This window comes from Pyrgilauda ruficollis, unplaced genomic scaffold (assembly GCF_017590135.1).
Source record: "Pyrgilauda ruficollis isolate IOZ18807 unplaced genomic scaffold, ASM1759013v1 scaffold14, whole genome shotgun sequence".
NCBI lineage: Eukaryota > Metazoa > Chordata > Aves > Passeriformes > Passeridae > Pyrgilauda > Pyrgilauda ruficollis.
In genome coordinates this window covers 2281062-2301156 of record NW_024512543.1, presented here as the reverse complement: position 1 = coordinate 2301156, position 20095 = coordinate 2281062, and the positions used below count along the sequence as shown (strand labels likewise).

Genomic DNA, 20095 nt, shown 5'->3' with positions numbered 1-20095 from the left:
ATAAAGCCCCCTTACCCCCCCCCCCCCCCAAAAAAAAAAAAAAAACAGTAAATTAAAATTAACAGTAAATTAAATGGTGCAAACCAATGTTTAGTGGGATTTTTCATTCACGTCCTTGAAAACCAGCATCAGCTTTCTGATAGGCCAGAAATAGTTCAACTTCCAGCCAGGAAGAGGATCTCTGCTGCTTTTGGCCTTTTCTTTCTTCAGCTCCTCCTAGCACAGAAGTAACAGTAGCATAATTTAGGTAACTGCTTAATGCTGTCTGAATTACTGCAGCCCTTCACATGTCAGATGCAGGATTTCCCAGACTCTCTGCAGGGCAGACAATTTCTAGACCTGCTCTGTGAGCGTGTCACACACTTGATTCCTGAACAAGCTTCTCTCTGGTAGAACATCCTATGAAAGTGCTTGCAGCTTCTTTGTGTTGCTCTGACCTCCTGTCATATATGAGCCAATTCTACACAGCACCTAGGCTGCTTGAGCCTGAAATACAAAGAGAAGAATGTCATTTTGTGGTGGTCTGTTACGAACACTGCAGTAAAGCAAAAGCATGCTTTGGTATGTCATTCTCTGGAGGGTGTGATGATAATGTTGTATTATGTGGAGGCCACCTTGTGGCATTGTGGAAGCAAAACCCAAATGTAAAGAAACAACGGCATTTGGCCTGCATACCAAGAAATAAAGATTCTAAACTGCTTTTATTTTTAGAACCCAAACATCACACTGATGTGTCATTCTAGCCTCATGTGAATGATTACAGGTGCTGTTCATACAAGTAACAACACAGGAATCTGAGGACGTGTGTAGCACCATTCTGTGGGTCATAGCTTCTTACCTAGTCAGCTTAATGAATGCTGCAATTATTAATGCTTCTGCTTGCATGGTTAATGCACAATTGCTGCTTGACAGAAATATAGGGGCAAATTTTTACTGAGAACAGGGGGAGACAACAGTGCAATCAAAGCACTGTAAAACTGACTTCCAGGTTACCATCGTGTTGCATATTTGTTCTGCTTGTGTGAGGGAGTCTGGAAATTTTTACAGCAGGAAAATTATGCTTCTTTTCCCTGCACTTAAACTATTATTTAAATTTCCTCCACCAAAGAATGAATTTGAATTTAGTAAAGGTGAGTTCAGTTGCCCATCATCTTGGAATTTCAATATCAGTGTTTGCTATCTCCTAGGATAAGTGTGCCAAAATAGAGTATCCTGTTCATGGTTTTGGACATACATTATAAGAAGATGAAAACAGTTCATTCCTGAAAAAAAAATTCCTGAAGAAGTTTGTCCAGTCAGCTTGAGGTGAAAGCAGCCAAGGGAGTCCCTATTCCCTAACATTTTCCTGAATATTATCTCTGTGAGACAGGAAAGTCCTCAATCTTACATGCTGACTCCATGCTGTGGAGGTGGACGTGTTGGAGATGCAGGAATTATTCTGACAACTGCAGAGTTTGCAGGGGATTAAGAGATTTTCTTCCCCAACATAGAATCATTTGGATTGCCAAAGACATCTTAGGTCATCGAGTCCAACCAGTAACCTGACACTGCCAAGTCCACCACTAAACCATATCCCTAAGCATCGCATCTCCCTGTCATTTAAATACTTCCAGGAATGGGGACTTCACCACTTCCCTGAGCAGCCTGTTCCCGTGCTTGACAATGCTTTTGATTAATAAGTTTTTCCTAGTGCCCTAATGCCCCTCCCCTGGTACAATTTGAGGCCATTTCCTCCTGCCACTGGTTACTTGGTTGAAAAGGCTCATCACCACATTGCTGCAACTTCTTTTCAGGTAGTTTTAGAGAACAATAAGGTCTCCCCTGAGCCTCCTTTTCTCCAGGCTAAAAACCCAGCTTCCTCAGCTGCTTCTTATGAGAGTTGTGCTTCAGACCTTTCATCAGCTTCATCGCTGTTCTTTGAATGGGCAATCTGTTAGAAGCAGACTGGGATTCTGGAGCAACCGAAGATGGCCTGTGCACTTTCTTTCCCAAGGCAGAGACCCTCTCAGGGCATCTTACAAAGGAACAAGAAGACTGTTGCTGAACTCAGGCTGTAATCCCGACTTTTCTGTCCCGTGTTACCATTTCTAGTGTAGCACAGTAAATTGCCAGTAGATGGCACACCACAGTAATTTTTTTTTTAATGGTGCTGAAAGAACTATGCAGCACAATTTCTGTTAATTTTGTGCTTAATCATAGTAAAGCTCCTTGGGTAGGAGAGAGCTCAGTACATGAGTTACCTGGCTGTGGCCTTTCACAGTACCTTTATGCTGAACTTTCCATCTATCTTCAGTTTGTGCATTTTCATAAATCTGCTCACTTGGCTTTGCATTTTGATTTCTCCTCACCTCTAATTAGTTTACCAGAAACCAAATAGGATGTAGCTATGAGTATTCCAATGCACATGTAGCTCTTATTTATTCTTTGTGTCAGCAAGGATTACATCTTTGCTTCCACCGAACATTTGTGAACCAGCATTACTCATCTGGTGTGTTGAGTGTTGTTATCTGTGTACCTATATCCGGGGACTGACTCAAAGATTAGGGTAAGATTAGAAGCAGATGGCTGAAGGTGCTCCCTGCCTGTCTGGTCAAAGTCACCACCTCTGCATATTCAGCCTGAGTCACACACAAAAGAGATTTTGGACTCCTGCTCTTTGTGGTCCAGTATTTGTCTGGTGTATTACAGTAACCCAGTGTCAATGACAAATCATTGTCATTTTCCAAAGCAAATATTTAAATACTAGCCAAGGTACTACTATTAGCTTTATGGAAAGAGAAGCTTTCAGAGAAATTGCACTGAAATGTTCCAAGGTGAATTAAATGCTTTACTAATGGTGACCTGTAACCAAAGACACGTAGCAAGTTTTGCTAGCATTCTAACTGTGAAGAGGATTCATCAAAAATAACTTCTGCTACATTTTTTGCAAACCCCTTTTATCCTTGGGAGATTAAAAAAACTCTCTTATTCCTTAAGAGTGTCCAACAGTACTCCAAACCACTTCTTTGTATACAGCTGTGATGATCTTGGATTCGGACAGATTTAATAGGTTTCCTCTGCTTTTTCAGTTTGCATGTGAAACCAAAGGTGACAAGAATGTGGAGACAGATTTCAGTGTTACCAGTGTGATGGCATTACATTAATCTAGGCCTTCTCTTTGTTCAACCCATTAGGGACTGTCAGCTCTCATCCATCTGGCTGACAGCTCTGTACTGTCAGTGACAGCTGGTTGAAGCAGCTCAGACAAAACCAAAAATTTGCTTGTGAGCAGGGTGGAACTTTTAGCAAACTCACAATTTTCTATGTTGTTGCAACACAAGGAGTGAATCCGTCAATGAAGAGACAACTACAAAATATGGAGGTCATTCTTGACTGCATTTTCACATTCATAGAATTGTTTGGTTGTTTCCATTGAACTGAAACTGCTTCTTGGCAGTTTTATCTGTCTTTTGATGAGAGATACACTTGAAATCAAACTGCAGAAACAACTTTGCTAACAGTAAAATTCCTTCTAGAATAAAAACAGGTAACATCTCCCAGCTGATGTACTAATTATTGTGATAAATATATACCTTGATGTTTTTATGTCTTTGTTTCCATTTGTACTACTGTTATTCTGGGATTTGTTCTTTTTACCTAGCAGGCAAACACCCACATCATGGTATAAAAATTGACAAAATAGCATTGTGCAATCCACTCAAGCTGCTGTTGTAGCTAGTCTTAACCAGAAAAAGAAAAAAAAAAAAATTTCTCAGTTGTGTACACTTAGAAACATGGTAACATAGATCTGTATGAAAGAGAACTTTTAATATGTAAAGAAGTTACATGGTGAGAGGACAAGGGACTACTAACCGAACACTGAAAAGTGGGCATGCCAGTGCAGCTGTTGGATAAGGCAAGATGTTGTTTAATTAACTTCTCAGTTTGTTAACAGGATGACATATATAGAGAGAAGCTTCTTGGATTAGATTATGAAAGAACACATAGGGGAGTCTTTTTCTTTGGGCTCTCCAAGGATTTAAACTAAGAAACTTGTAGGTTATAAAAACAACTTATTAGGATGAGGAAATCCTTAAAACTGGAGGGCGTGGTCATTCATACTGTGGCCTGACAGTATCCTAATACAGTCCCTTGAGGATATTTTCTTAAAAGGTGCATTTTTACACTAACTGCATGATATGTCACTGTGATGACTGTGGTGTTGTACTGAAAGAGTGTTGTCAGTAGCTTTAACATAAATGCTTCTGCTTAGTAGTTCAATTGGCAAGTATTTCTAACACTATTCAGTTCTGGCATTCTTGGGTTTCCACCTGGAAACTCCTGCTGGAGTTTTAGGTGTTTGTGAGCTTATGTGACAGAAGAACATCACAGACCATACATTTTCCTGATTTTCTCCAAAGTAGAGACAGCTCAAAGGTATAATAGACAAATAATTCACAACATCCCAGTGACATAGGATGACATATGCTTTTTAAATCATGCTTGTATGATGCAGTATTTTTATTATTAGCTGATGACCAGGTTCATCTTGTTTAATGGCAGTGTTTTCCACAGGTTTGGTAATTAACTCTGACATAAAGCAGAGGGGTAAAAGGAAGCAGGTGTAGCCACAATGTGCCAATGAATCCATATGACATGACAGGACGTGCTCTGTAAAGCGAAATTAGGGGCAGGGAGGTATTACAGCCCTCGTGGGCTCTCCCACAGGTCTGTGTCTGCCTACTGAGTAACACATTTTCATTCTATTGTAACTAATCAAACTAACTGCAGTGCTATAAATCATTTAAAAGACGATGCTTTAGGCCAATTTTAATATTTTTTAAGATTTTTTTTTGTTACTTCTTCCCCCATAGAAAATGTTTATTAGTCTTTTCATAATAACTACTAAGATTTCAAACCACAATGCCTTAAATATATCCATTACCAAGGAAGCTACACGTACTTCTTACACATCCATTTTCTTCAGGTTCACATTTCTGTCATTCCACACTGTCAGTGCCAAGTTATCCATTGTTTTTACTCACACCCGGGAGGTGAGGGAAGCACAACCGAGCCCTCCCAGCCCTGCCCGTGCCGGGAGCGGAGGGAGCAGGCGCATGCGCACGGCTCGCCGCGCTCCGGCCGCGGGGCGGGGCCGTCGCGGCGCAGGCGCGGGGCGGCAGGCGCGGGTCCTGCAGGGCTCGGCCGTGTCCCGGTCACCGGGACCGTGGACTCGCAGAACCCCGAGCTGAGCTGCCGGCCGTGCTGGCAACACTGGGCCCCTGCCTTGTGCTGGGCACGGGCAGCTGTGCGGTGCCGTAGGGTTTGGCCTCAACCTCCGGCAGACGTATCCGAGCTGATGACTCAGGTTGCTGGCCAAAAACTCAGGAACGGAGTTTTAATTCAAACAAACACACGAAAAAAAAAACCAACAGCCAAAACAGAACCCCAGACGCGTTTGCGCTGTCTGGAGGACCGTGTTCCTTCTCAGCTTCTGTTGTAAATTCTGCCACTTCTTATTTAAGAAAGTCGCCTTGGCTAAGAATTTACCCGATGTGGAGATATGTTTGGTCGTGGTAAAAGTTAGAGTTGTAGTTAAGAGTACCTTTAACTGTAAACTGTAAAAGAAAAACTTCAACTGTACTAGTGAAAGCTAATTTAAGGGACGTGGCTTCATTCTTTCACACATCATGCAAATGGAAGCTGTAAAGAATCATCTTATTAGACTCGGGTGGTAGTGGATATATTCAGATAAGCAAATGATCTAGCAAATATAAGCAAATATAAGACAGAAAATAGTATCAGAATTGAGGACTGAACTAATATAATTTCAAGAGTAGAAGTAAATTCTAATTCTTTGTGATTTTCAATACAGTATAATACATTGCTTTTAAAATATATATAAAAATGAGATTGCATGGAGTTAAGATGTACTCTCATAAATATTCATAATTTTTAATTAATCCCTCTGCAATAGGAGTTAAACTTAACTTTGAATATAGGCTCTGCCTTCAGATTAGCACAACAGATCCTGCTCTGCAGATCTTGTAGAATCCTGGCAGTGTAGCACCTGCTAAGCCACTACAAACAAGTTATGAGAGCCTGACATCATACCTGGGAGCTGATGTAATAACTGCTGTCAGGTTGACAGATTTCTAAATGCTTAATTGAAACTCCAAATTTCTCAAACACTTAACAAACTTTAAAAAATCAAAAGGAGATTCCTGGGGAAACATCCTTAAAACAGTTGCAGTATAAATAGTGTAAGCATTCTTAGGGATTCAAATCATCACATAAAGGTGATAGGTCCTTAAGTGTTGTGCATGCTAGAGAGAGATGTGGTGTGAAGGACATAATGACAAATTCTTTGGGAATTCACTTTTAAGAGGGCTCATTTATTTGTTTTACTGCTGCATGTTTCTAATGTGTTAGGGTTTATTACATTTTTTGCCCTTTAAACAAATTTTTGTCTTAAATTTGCATCTTATTTTTAAGGAAAAAGGTCTTTGATGTTGCTCTTAACAGGGTAGAGAACACTAGGGTTTTCTTATTGGAAACACATAGGAGGAAAACTTCTGTACCTTTAAGGCAACTAGTGCTGAAGCTTCCAAGTAACCTTTTACTAATATTTTCACTGAATATTCGAGTTTCATATTTTAAAATAAAAGCCACCTGTTTAAAAATCCTTTCTGTGTATGTGTTCAGAGCTCTTAGTTTCCTTATTGCTGTGATGGAGCTTTCCAGCGTGGGCTGGTCCTGAAGGGAGCAATTAGAAGTAAAAACCTCTATTTCTCAACAAAGGTACAAATTGCTATTTTTTGCATTGCAAATTGCCCTAGTACCAACCCACACTCTGTAGGATGTCATTCTGGGGGGGTTTGCTTTCAGCAGAAGCACTAAAGCAAAGTAAACTAAATTGTATGTATTTCAGAAGGAGGAAGGAAGGTGTAAATTACTTCTGCCATCACTTGAATACGGGAAATATAACTTTTTTCAGATCTTATTTGGGCTGTTAATTTATTCCTCCAGCAGATCAACACCTTGAGGGCACAACAAAATCTTTAACCTAGCAGGGAATTTCTGCTCCTGTTGCGGCATGCATTGATGAACTTAAAGGGCTTGATATTGCGAGTGCTGACTGATTTAAATTTTCCTTTTGGTCATTGTGGTTATATTAAGATTTGTAATGTAAAATGACACAGCTTCTTTAAAAAAAGAAAAACCCAAACAACAGAGCACCCTGTCTTATATTCTGGAGTATACTGAAATGTTATGGAACTCCCTGTTTTTTCAGGACAGATGGAAGTTTTGTGGTTCATGATGTACCTTCAGGATCTTACGTAGTGGAAGTTATATCCCCTGCTCATAAATTTGAGCCCGTTCGAGTTGACATAACTTCAAAAGGCAAAATGAGGTGAGCCTTTCCCGATTTGCCTCTGTATTGGTGAATTACATGTGCCTGACAGCACAGTACAAAAATTCATGGAAGCAGTGCTGTAGGCCTGATGTTCCATCTCAGACTGTATGAGTCAGCTTCTTTAACATCACTTCTAGAAGCACGTTTCTGAAATTCCAGAGTTGGATATCTTTCTTCCTATTTGTGGCCTGAAATAAGAGAAAAGAGACTTTAAAAGTCCATCTACTTATGCAGCTATCCTGAAATAAAATCTAGGCATAAACTAGTTAACTGCTTTATTATTTTTCAACACTTTTTTTTTTTTTCCTTCTTCCCTTTTCCATTTCTTTAATAAGTGTACTGTCAGGACTTGGCAGAAGAAAATTTTTAAATATTTCTGTTGCACCCCCAGAGGACACTTGTGACAGATACTGGTTAATGCTAGCAGTTGCCAGTTTGCATTATTTCTGTAGGATTGTTGACTTGTTTTTATGTTGTGGCCAAACCACTCTTGACTGTAGCTGTAGACTATTCAGTAATACCGAAAAATGTATCTATTAAGGTAATTTTTATTTAATTGAAAATGCTCATTGTAATTTTTCTTTGTTCAAGCACCTAGCATCTTAACTTTTAGGAATACAAGCATCAGTGTAAATACTCCTTCAGTATATTTAGGGGAGGTTTAAAATTGAAATATCACAGGAAACAGTGCAAACAGTCTAATAATAATTAATATACTAATATTATAATATTATTATAATACATAATTATAGTCATAATAATGTTTGAGCTTATAATAAGCTCAGAACAGATTGTTTGAGCTTAGGTTTTTCCAAACTTTATTGAATTTTTATTTTTATACTTTGTTAGTATCTTACTGGCAATAATTAAAATGTATCACATACAATGATATTGACAAAATATTGGGTGTAACCTCACCCTTAGAACCGTTTGTAGCTGTAGCTAGTAAGGTAACAAATTTATGTTGAGTAAATTGCTGGGATACATCTGCAGAGGAAAGTAGCAGGAGGCTTGGCATCTCTACTAGTCCAGTGGATAGAGACTGTAATGAGGAATGCAGCTGGGGAGTCAGAGATGCATGAAAAAAAATGATACGTGAGGAAAATGTCAACAGAGCTTTTCTAAGGGATGTACTGCCTTAAAAAATTATGGTAATAACTAGAAAGAGGAAACAGGATGTGGATGACAGATGTATTTGATAAGATCTACTTGAAAATCTCAAGTTTTGAAGAAAACACATGGTCATAAGGTAGGAGGGAATTCTATAGATATAGATTCTATAGACAGTCTGTAGATGGGTATTTGGTGAAAAATTTGCAAGGAATAAATTATTTATGGACAGAAGTTATCCCTGGAGTTGCACAAAGTAGATAAATATTCATAAACCTTGAAAAATGGGTCAAGAGTGACAAAGATGTTAGTACTGAGTAATTATCTGAATATTAGGCTCAAATGAAGTATACTAGTGATGAGCTGTGGAAAAACCTTATGAAGTAATAAAGACTGAGATTCAGTATTAATGAATGCAGAGTAATGCATTTATGGAAAAGGTATTAACTTTGTGAGTAGTTGATGTCCTGAGCAAACTGGTTATATTACACTATTCAAAGGTGGACCCTAAACAGCATTGTTTTTCCTGCTCTTTTACAAGGTAACAAAAAATGGTTTGCTTTTGATTCCATCAAATATGCTGCTGAGAGCAATAAGCTTTTCAAAAGTGCAGCCTAGCTGACACTGCATAGCAGATGGTTTTGTTTGTAGTCTTCCATTAAAACTTGCTTAGATTTTTTTAAGATCTTCTTTATTATTTGCCAAAGATTCTGTGTTTCATATTTTCAATTATTTGCATTTTGCCTAATAGAGCAAGATATGTGAATTACATCAAACCCTCTGAAGTTGTCAGGCTGCCATACCCACTCCAGATGAAATCTTCTGGACCACCTTCATACTTTATAAAGAGAGAATCTTGGGGATGGACAGATTTCCTCATGAACCCTATGGTATGTACAGGCAACACACAAATACTGCAAGTATGCTAAGGATCCAAATACAGCTATTCATCAGAATACTAAGAATAAAAACAATTGAGGAAAAAATGTGCATTTTTCCTTTGCTATTCTGAGACGATTGTTTTCTTGGATTTTACTTGCTTACAAATAGGGAAGTTATTTTCTGACATCTCCTCCCCTATACACCACTGTTAATTTATGTCCTCTGAAAACAGCCCGTAGTCTCTTCCTTTAACAATGTGATGCTGTTCTAGTAGTGCAGAGATCAACATGTTGCAAAACTGTAATTACAGCAGGTGTAAGAGAGAACAACCATTTGCCTTATTGGTCCAACTTTGAAAACTATTGTTTAAAGCACAATACTCCCTTGTCAGATTTCATTCCTGACAAGTGTTAGTGGCTTACTGTTTCAGAATGCAGGAGTTCTAGAGTTTGGCTGTTTAGTAGAGCTTCATTTTATTTTAGTAGGTCCTAAAAGTGTTTAGAGCAACAACTAAGCTGAAGAGGTATTTCCTGTTTTCTCTGTAGGTGATGATGATGGTTCTTCCATTACTGATATTTGTGCTTTTGCCTAAAGTTGTCAACACCAGTGATCCTGATATGAGGCGGGTAAGTACATTCAGTTGATGCATGTGGGGAGACCAAAGATAATGAGATTTCAAGGCACAGAAAAGTAATATAAACAGAACTGTACTTTAAAGAAAGCTTAATGGGCATCTTTTATTCAGCTAATAGAGTGTTGCTGTTTTAGCAATGAGTCACTTCATAAGTGTCAGGTGTGTTGAGAAGGGTGTGGTGTGGGGTTCTCTTGTGCTTCAGCCTAAACCGCAGTTCACTATGCTGTGAAATCCAGATGTTGCACTAGTATATGATAGAGGGTCTTAATGTAGTCATTAAATTATCTGATTTATTGTCCTTTCATCATGCAAAATGCTGAATTGCAGAAGGCTAGGACAAAATGGAGATTCAAGGTGTTTGCGAAATCTTTTATTTTTACAAGTATTATTTGTCTGTCATGGGTGGCTGCTTTTTGGAGGCTTGGTTAACTAAACACTCTTTTTTCTGTGAATGACCACTGTCTTCAGTAGTACTTTATAGGTGTCAGAGTAATTTTTTTTTAATAAGTGATACTTTTAAAAAGCCTGTCAGAGCTGTATAATGCTCTTTTGGCTATAATTTTGATTAAAAAACCAAATACAGAGATATACTAGGTATTCATGACATGTTCTTCAAACCAAGCTGAGCTCTGGGAGTCGAATTTAAAAAAAAGAAAATCACATATTCCTTACTTTTTTCACTGATCTGACTGCTTATAGACGGGCTGTTCTGATAGTAAAACCACCAAAATTTCTGATGATTTAGTTCTTATCAGATAAATGATGTGACTTCTTAAGGAGAAATTTTTAAGTTGGAAGAATTTTGCTTATAATTTAACTTATCTTTGAAGAGTAGGAAAAAGTTGTTTTTAAGAACTGAATTGTAATGACATTCTCTAGATTATCATGTATTAAATTGTTACGTGTTAACTTGTGGAGTATATGGAGGTTCTGTCATGTTTTTCAAATTAGCTTGTTTTTTCCTTCTGGAATCAGAACAGTACTAGTTTGTATATATATATATTAAAATCCGTTTTTTCCTGAAGGAATGAAAATTCAGCTGCAGTACTCTAGTAGGTTGGTGTCAGAAAGTAGGGCAATAAAAATATCTAATCCCTTCAAACAGCATCAAAAATTTGTTAATTTGCTATAAATAATACTGTTTTGAAAAACAAAAATGTGACATCTGTGAGAACACATATCTGAATATCTAAACAATAGCCTAAATTTTAATACGGAGAAAAGTAGTGCTGAAAAGAAATAATTTGTATTTTTTAGATTTTTTTTTATCAGATGATTGCCCTGTAATACTGCTTAAGACACGGTGACTGTTTTCCATGCATTGCTGCTTTTAGTTTTGGGGTTTTATGTTTCTGTGTGTAGCTGGGTGTTTTTGGCTGTGGTTGCATAAAACTGTGTAGCAATATGTATCCTGAAGGACTACAAAAAGTAAAATAGCATTTGGGAAAATTTGGTATCTTTCTCATACGGGCTTTCGACTGATGCCTTAGATACAGCCAGAATTGTTACAAGCTATTAAGATTATGTGATATTTTCATGCAGGAAATGGAGCAGTCAATGAACATGCTGAATTCCAACCATGAGCTGCCAGATGTGTCTGAATTCATGACAAGACTTTTCTCTTCAAAATCTTCCAGCAAGTCTGGTGGTAGCAGCAGTAAAGCAGGGAAAAGTAGTTCTGGGAAAAGGAGGTAGTTAAGTCTTCTTCCTGAGTTTGCACAGCTATTTGTTATCATATGGTGTCATGTTTATTTGTCTTGAAAGATCAAAAAGCTACTGCTGTAAACTTTAACCAGGCACAACATACATTATGCTACAAGAGTGGTTTGTAGCTTTTTTTAGATTGTATAAGCTGTTTTGTACTTGACAGTAAGCAAAAGATGACATGGCTTCAATACTGTATCTGTATAAAGTTATTGATGATACTGAATTAACTGTATTGTTCTGTAGAGAATTCAAATAAATTATACAATGTGCTTCACAGTAATAAATGTCTTAAGACTGTATAAAAAAATTTCAAAGGTAATAGAAGTGGAGTTCAGTTTTAAGATATCTTTAATGTTTTACACTTGTTGAGTTCTGAAATTAACAAATCATTCTTTCAAAATGGAGTTGTGAGTTTACTGGGTAAGTAATTTGCTGTATCAGCTTGTCACATGTAACATATAAAATAATTTCATTTTATGCCTTTTCTGTCTGTACAATAAGGTTGGAAGGCAACCAACAGAGGGTCCTCTGATCCGATCTCCCATTCAGGGTCATCGTAGAGCACATGGCACAGGATTGTATCCCGGTGGTTCTGGGATATCTTCAGTGAGGGAGACTCCACAACCTCTGTGGGCATTCTTTAGTTCAAAGATTCTCTACTACGTATTGCCCAGTTTTACTCTGATCTACTTTCTGCTAAAAACTCTGGCAGGAAAGAAAGCAAAGTATCTTGAATGAGGAAATCATTTAAGCTGTCAAGATCTTGAATCTTTTCTAAATTACGTGTATCACTTCTGAAACATTGGGACTTCTTACTGTTTTTATGCGTGCTGTGCTTTCAACTTACCAGTGGAAAGATTTGAGGTCAAACACAGAGTTTTAAATGAAGTTCAAATGAACTAATTTTAAAATGAAAAAAAAAGAACTTAAGGTGTAGTAGGAAGCTAAATTCTGCTCATCTTATAAATTACATTCCAAAGTATATGGCTCTCAAGGAATGCTAAGTCACTGGCAGAACTTGGTTCTTCGAGCATGCCTGTATATCTCTTATGCAGTATCTTCTCAAGCTAGCCAGAGAAAAGTTGAAAATCAACTGATTGTTTTTTACTAGTTGAACATTTGCACATTAAAATGACAGCAATACTTGCCAAACCTTATTAGCAACAGTCCTTTTTTTTTGTTTTCATCATAAATGCTGTTCTTCTTTACAGTTGGTAACTTCTTAGGTAACAGGGTCAGTGCAGCATAGGTAATGTATATCTGCTTCCGAAAATGGTATGTTAACATCCACTTACAATACATCTGAAGCAAAATCAATTCTAGTGCGTGTGTTTGTTCTGCCTGACAGAAGAGGGCTATAAATTTTCTTAGAATACATATTTAGAAGTTTTGCTGGGAAACATAAAAGTTGCAAAAGACTACATACTCATTAATAAGATTAAGTCACTTTTTGAGGTGTTGGAGAAGAAATAACCTAGTGTTTTCTGTGGACAATGAAAGATTTCACTCTGCAAAGTAAGCTGCTCTCTTTTTTGCTCTCTTTTTGTTTTGCTGGAATGGTTTTTTTGTTTCACATTCTAAGTAAAGTAATTTCAGTGGAGACAAGAAGATATTTGGATATTCTTGCTTGAAGGATCTACTGAAATAAGTGTCAGGTTGCATTGGTGAAAAAAAAAAACAAACTATAAAAAAACCCACCTCTTTCAGCAGTATCTTATGAAAACAACCTGCAATTTTTTGAAGATGGAGCAATTAGCATTGTTACTGTGCTATCCTAGAAAGTACAAGCAATGAGTTACTTTTGTTTAACAGTAATTGAAATAACAATTGAATTGCATTAGCTTATAATTAATTATATATGATTATATATGGTGCATTCTTCCATGGTAGGAACATGGAAAAATTCCAAAGGTAGGAACTAATATTTTTGCCTTCTTTTGTGGTGTCTGTTCACGCTCTTGATTTGTCTTCAAGGGAGAATAGAGAATTCAGGCCATGAAAAAAATGTAAGTCCTTGTTAAGAGTTCAGAGTGAAAAAGTTCACAGGAATTGTAAAGATTGTAGTAAAACTTTAGAAGGAGCACATGGAATATTCCACACTTCTCTTTTTCTTAGGACTTTGTATATGAAGGTTGAGGCAGTTCCTTTGTGCATCAGGATCAGATGCATTGTCTGCTCTCAGAAACCTGTTATTACCAGAAAAATCCAAGCCCAAACATCTTGTACATTATTCACCTCCTTTTAAGACACCTTTATGGTAAAGCAGTTTGTAGAAGTGTTTTAGTCTGCTGCTGAACTACTGCAAGTAATTTTTTTTTTTTATTTTAGAGCTGGAATCTCTGTGTCAAGTGAGCAGAGAGGTTGTAGCCAGAGTGCATTGGTCACTGGTCAGTTGGTCGTTGTTGTAGTTTAAGCTCATCCAATAGCCCAGCCCCATGCAGCTGCTCACTCAATTCCCCTGGTGGGATGGGGAGGAGAGTCAGAAGGGTAAAAGAACATTTGTGGGTCAAGATAAAGGCAGTTTATTAGGGAAAGCAAAATCAGCACACACAAAGCAAAACAAAGAATTCACAACTTCCCATGGGCACGCAGGTGTTCAGTCATCCCCAGGACAACAGGGCTCCAGCACACCTAATGCATACTTGGGAAGACAAAGCCATCACTCCAAATATCCCACTTTTCTTCCCCCCAGTCTATGCAGAGGATGGTGGCTAATGGTCTGCATTATCCCTTTGGTCACTGGGGGTCAGCTGTCCTGGCTGTGTCACCTCTCACAAGGGTCTGTGCACAGTCCCTGTCTCACAACCCTTGTGGGGTTGTGCAACCCCACGTCCCTTGCTTGTAGGGTGGGGTGAGGAGTAGAAAAGGCCTCCGCTCTGTGGAGCACTGTGCATCAGTAATGAAAATGTCTCTGTGTTATCAGCACTGTTCCCAGCACAGGTCCTAGGCGTGGCCCCACACTAGCCACTGTGAAGCTTATAACTCTACCACAGTCAAAACCAGCACAGTCAATTAAAGTTTAATGTGGCCTTGGAATATCATAAATGCCACTAGGCAAAGTTTACTTGATCCTGAACCAGTTAAAATGCAAGATTGAATTTCTGCAGAAAATAAATATTTGCTGTAGTTCAGTTTTTTTTTCTTATTTACAGATTCTTTGGAGTCAGTCTTCTGTCTTAAGTCTGCATCTCCAATAAAAAAAAAACAAACAACATAGCTTCCTTTTAGTGGGGCTTCTTGAGATAAAATAAGGCAGACTGTAAGTTGAAGTAACTGATATCTCAGAGCAGAAATTAAAGATTTACTTGGACTATAGACAAGCTGATTTCCTTTTTGCCAAAAGGAGGAAGACAGGCTTCCTCAGCTTGGACTGGATAGCCCTGCCGCCTTCTGATTACAAGTTGTGGTATTTCTCAGGCTTTGTCGTGCACTGATTTAACAAGCAAAATTGGTTCATCAGTCTGCTGGAATTCTGTTAAGTTTTAGGAAGTTAAATCAGCTAAGAGAAGGAGCAAAGAAATCCCAGAGCCAGCAGAAAGTAAGCACCAGAAACATTCAGTCAGAGGCAGGAATTCTCTGTTCCTGGCAGTGAGCTCACTGCATCTTGAGGATTTGTAGCTGAAGAGCTCATTTAGCCACCTTCTGAATGAGTGGGCAACGGAGTTTATGACAAGCCATGTAGAAGGGAGAAGAGACATATTTTGCTGAAGTCTGTTTTAGCTATTAGTCACTTAAGATGATCTGGAAGGTGTTTGGAACAGTTTAAAATAATTTTACCAATTGCATCATCGAAGATGCTCACATTCTATGCATACAAGGAAGAAATATAATGTACAGCTATCTCCCCTTTTTTTTTAAACAAAAAAATATTTGTTGGTGCTCTTTATCTTTTTGATGCAGTGGGGGTGCTAATGGCTCCATCAATGGGGTGTGTATTGCTTCAGAGAGACAGGCTGGCTTGTGATTAAGGCTTGTATTTGTGAAGAGAACTTTAGTATCAAGTCCCTTGAGCTGGGATGCAACTGTCAGACTGTACAAAACATCTATTATTTCTGTTTCAATTTCTTGTGTATGACTTATGAGAAGCTCATCTCATAAAAGTAATTGTGAAGATAAATTTAGTAATGAGTATTGGGTACTCAGACAGTGTGGCAATGAACTTAATAAAAAAAAATCCAGTATGTAATCTTGTTAAAGAGTACCTTTGTTAAGCATTATTGTGTAGATGTTTATATTTATCTGTTAAAGCAACCCTTTTTAAGTAACTGCATGTCAAGGTTTCAAAAACAATCTAGGCAATTTAAGTAGGTACCATTTTCCAACTTACTGAAAAGTGTATTAAATCACTAAGATCTATTTAAACATCTCCACTTGGGTGTTAATGTACCCTTAATTGCATAAAGGTCATGTGTGATCAGTAGCTCAAAGAGGGCAAAGTTTGTTTTACAGTTTGATAAAAGGACCCTAGGCTAACAGTGATAAAAGTATCTTAAAGTACTAAAAGGACTAAATTTTCATGTTTAAGACATCTCTGACCTTAAATTTGTTGCTATTAGTAGTTACTAGATAGAGAATTTGTATTCCTACAATTTTATGTTTCATTTGACACTTATTTCTTTTAAGAAAATAACCAGTATAAAATAAATAGTAATGAACCCTTAGTGGTTTTCATTTTGATGTGTCAGAATAAAATATGGATATATATGGGTATATGTTGTGCAAATTTAACAAACTGAAGGAAAATGTAAGTGTTTACATCTACTGTTGATGAGCTAAGGAATACAGAAAGAACTTAAAATTTTAAACTTCAAATCAGTGGAAAAGCAGATTTACTGAACAATGTTAAAAGGTTGAAAAGATTACATATGTACACTTTGCACATTCTTAGGCAGGAGAAGCACGGGAGGCACTTGTGGTACACAGGGCATTTGGAAGGTCCAAACCAGGAACTGGCACAGGGGCCAGCTTGGCAGGAGGAACCCCTGTGCATGCTCTGCTCTCCAAAACAGAGCTCAGAGACACTGTGGCTCAGGAGCCATTTATTTCCCATGCTAACTTTGCTATCATATCCAGGAATTACTGGGAGAGGAGGGACTCTGTTGTTATTAGGCACATTCCAAAAGTGTATTGACAGCTATTGCACAAGCTTTATACTATGAATCAGCAGCTTCCCATGTCCAGGGAAGTTCTCTGGCAGTGTTTCGTTTAGTAAGAAAGATACTTGAAGCCATAATTAATTGTAAGGAGTCATGGCATATTTAACTCAAATATTAAGGTTTGAAAAAAACTGTAGCTGGAAGGTGTTTCCCTGATGTTCTACAGACATTGTTTTCTAGGTGAATGTAGTGTTGGCAAGTGAGCAAATTAACTGTAGTCACAGCCTTTAGGAGAGCACTGACATTTTGCCTATTTGATATTTGCCTATTACCCATGTGAGTGAAGAAAAAGCAGTTATCCCATGTTTGTTTCCATCTGGGAAAGACTGCTATACCATTCAAGAGATGAAGTTCATCAGTCTTTCCCTCCATCATTACATAAAAACTGTCACTCTTTTAAGGCTCTTCCCCAAGTGGTACAATCTAGCCAGTTTTCCCCCACTCAGTGCAGGGTTCATTCTGTGTACTAGTCTTCTAATAAATACATTATTGCACTTTGAGTTCCAGAAAGAAATCAGTATTGATAGTGAAAAAAAATAGGATTTTAAAGAATCTTACCTCTTTCATCATTTCAGTGGCTTTAAAGACACTTAGACCTTAGATCTTAATGACTATTTTGAACATTATACTGTGTATAATCTGGTAATTCAAGCGTATATTAGTACAGCATTCAAGGAGCTTTTAGCCAGAAAATTGTAGGAATAGTATTTAGTCTATTTTCAAATTGAGCTAGTGAAAGCTTCTTGAGATCTTAAATAGGCTGAGGCACTTTAATTTATTTTGTTTCTGCATTTCAAAAGCCATAAAGGATTATTCATCCTCTTTCATAATAAATATTGATTTTTCAGAAAAAACAGTTCACTTTTGAAATTACAAGGTTATTCCTTTAATTATGCTGTCAGTAGCCTTTATGTAATATCTTGTTTCTAATAAGGCTATAAAGATTTAATCACAGAATAAATTTCTGCAGAAAAACAAGTGGAACTTTAACTAGTTCACTCATTTACTGATGATGCACAAAACACCACAGGTTCATTTGTGATATGTGTTTGGTTCTGCATGGCTGGTAGGAATAAAAATTTATCAAAATCATTTGGTCAAGGGCAAAAGGTAGTAAATATGCAACAGAAAATCCTTTTGTGGTATTTTTCAAACAGAACTGAATTTTCAACTGATTCTCTTAATTTGAATACAAACATTTTAAAAGTAACATAACAGGTGGTGAAACTTGTTTGCAAGTCCGGCAAGTAAAAAAGGAAACAGATTTTTTTAAAGGAACATTTTTTCTAGTTGAAATATTAAAACATTCTCCTAAGAAGTTCCCTGGGGTCTTTAGGGGTCTGCTTGCTGTCTGGTACACACAGGTCTGAATTTTCCATTGTGCTTCAGAAAGGACCCAAACTCATAGTCTGGGGTGCAGGGCGCAGGACTGCTGTTTACCATGCAGATTCATGAAGAATCCAGTTAAATACTTGGAACTAATACTTTCCATTCCTGGGACCAGAACAGAAAAAGACTTGGAAGAAATTTCTGGCAATAGGGAGGAGTGTTTCTTTTTCTACCAGTTTGTTTTCTCAATCATCCATGGATGTGGGTCAGAATGCTTCATCTTGGCAGGTGAGAAATGCATAAACTGAATTAGTAAATAGTGTCCAAAGAAATCTGAGGTCAAACTTCCTAATGAAGCTGTATTTTTGCCATTCTCTCTTAGAAAGAAGAGGAGCTCAGAGGAGAGGTGGAGCAGTTACTAAAAGTTACTGAAAGACAGGCTTATACTGGAATAAGTACTGCATCCATCATCATACTTATCAAAAGTGATGGGAACTGAACCATGATGTTATTCCTAGGTTTGTGATTAAATGTTTGCTTCATAAAAATAACCCTACCTGTAGCTTTGTAAGGGTCCCCCACATTAGACATGAGCATCTACAGACAATCAGTTAAGATTCCTAGAGGAACCTTTTCCTGAAATCCTCTAGTTTTTGGTTTTGAATTGTAGTGTTGATACTCCCTCTTTTCTTTTGGTTTGTTTTTCTGCTACTTCTATTCACATGGTATTTGCACAGAATTTTTTCACTTTCCTTTTGCCCTTCATTTTTAGAAGACTACAAGAGCCTTGTTATTGCAGTAGCAAGCTCTATTGAGCTGGTGCTGACAGAAATAATTGTATACATCACTTGTTCTTTCAAGTGTTTCACTGGTAGCAACCAATTATTTCTATCACCAGGTAGCTGACTAATGGTGGAGAGGTCATTTGTCCTGGAAAGACCTGATCAAACTGCTGTGCTTTCTTTGTAATATGTTTAAAACTTATTTTATTGTTAGAGTTGGTTTTTTGTTCTTTTTTTTTTTTCCTTTTTCACAAAAAGTGTAAGTGTACACCGAGGAGAGTGTTAGAAGGATTTTATAGAATCCAACACAGTTCACAGCAAATACCAGAGTTTAACATGATGCCCTGTTTACAGCTATTTCATGGGGAAAAAAGATGATTGAATAAAATGTCCAAAGGATCTGAATGGCTCTTCATGAAAAAGCAGTTTTAAATCCCATTAACTGACAGCAAAAGTCACCTGCTGCTTTCAACCCACTTCATCAGTATCACATCGTAAAGAAATAAATTTGTAGAATTCTGCCTCTCAATCAAATCTGTTGATTACAAAAAAATCTGCATGCTCTTGTTCATGCATTCTTCATGTTCATACTTCTTTATGCATTTTTTATATGACAGAATACACTTGCCCTCTGAAGCTCAAGTGCCTTTACACCTTTGCAGTCCCTCATTAGCCTTTTTTAATCTTCTTGAACATTGTTCAAATTTGATGGCTTTTTTTTTAAACTAAATAAACTTCTACTTTTTAAATTTGCTTCTTTGCAAAATTTGATTACATCTAAAAATATTTAAATTTCTAACTTTCTAATCAATAGGTTTAGGGCTATTTTAAATGTTGTTTTATTGTCTATTCTGTCCTTTTTTATACTTATACCTTTTTCATTTTTAATACTTGATATATATAGTTTATGTTTACATGCTTTTACATCCTAACAATTCCTTTACATTCCAAGCTAGGGATTTGGATAAGTAAATGCTTCTGTCGTAAGAATATGTGGTTTATCAATAGAAGTGTGAACCATTAATTAGGCTCTACTGTGTTTACTATTTTTAGCAGTGCTTACTTGCTTCAGTTAGCTCCTTTATGAACAAAATATAGA

At 37.3% G+C, this 20095-nt stretch overlaps 1 protein-coding gene across 1 annotated transcript; it reads left to right on the top strand.

Annotated features, from left to right (window-relative positions):
- Positions 1–7237: 7237 nt before the first annotated feature.
- EMC7 (ER membrane protein complex subunit 7) lies at positions 7238–12009 on the top strand. The gene is made up of 4 exons (XM_041460032.1): positions 7238–7393; positions 9258–9396; positions 9934–10014; positions 11565–12009. Exons 1-4 carry the CDS (start codon positions 7389–7391, stop codon positions 11715–11717), a joined length of 378 nt encoding a protein of 125 aa, XP_041315966.1. The 5' UTR covers positions 7238–7388; the 3' UTR covers positions 11718–12009.
- The last annotated feature ends 8086 nt before the right edge of the window (positions 12010–20095 follow it).

Coding starts and splice junctions, on each gene's coding strand:
- EMC7 (XM_041460032.1), top strand. Junction 9,397..9,933: donor ATTTCCTCATGAACCCTATG/GTATGTACAGGC, acceptor TTTTCTCTGTAG/GTGATGATGATGGTTCTTCC. Junction 10,015..11,564: donor GTGATCCTGATATGAGGCGG/GTAAGTACATTC, acceptor ATTTTCATGCAG/GAAATGGAGCAGTCAATGAA.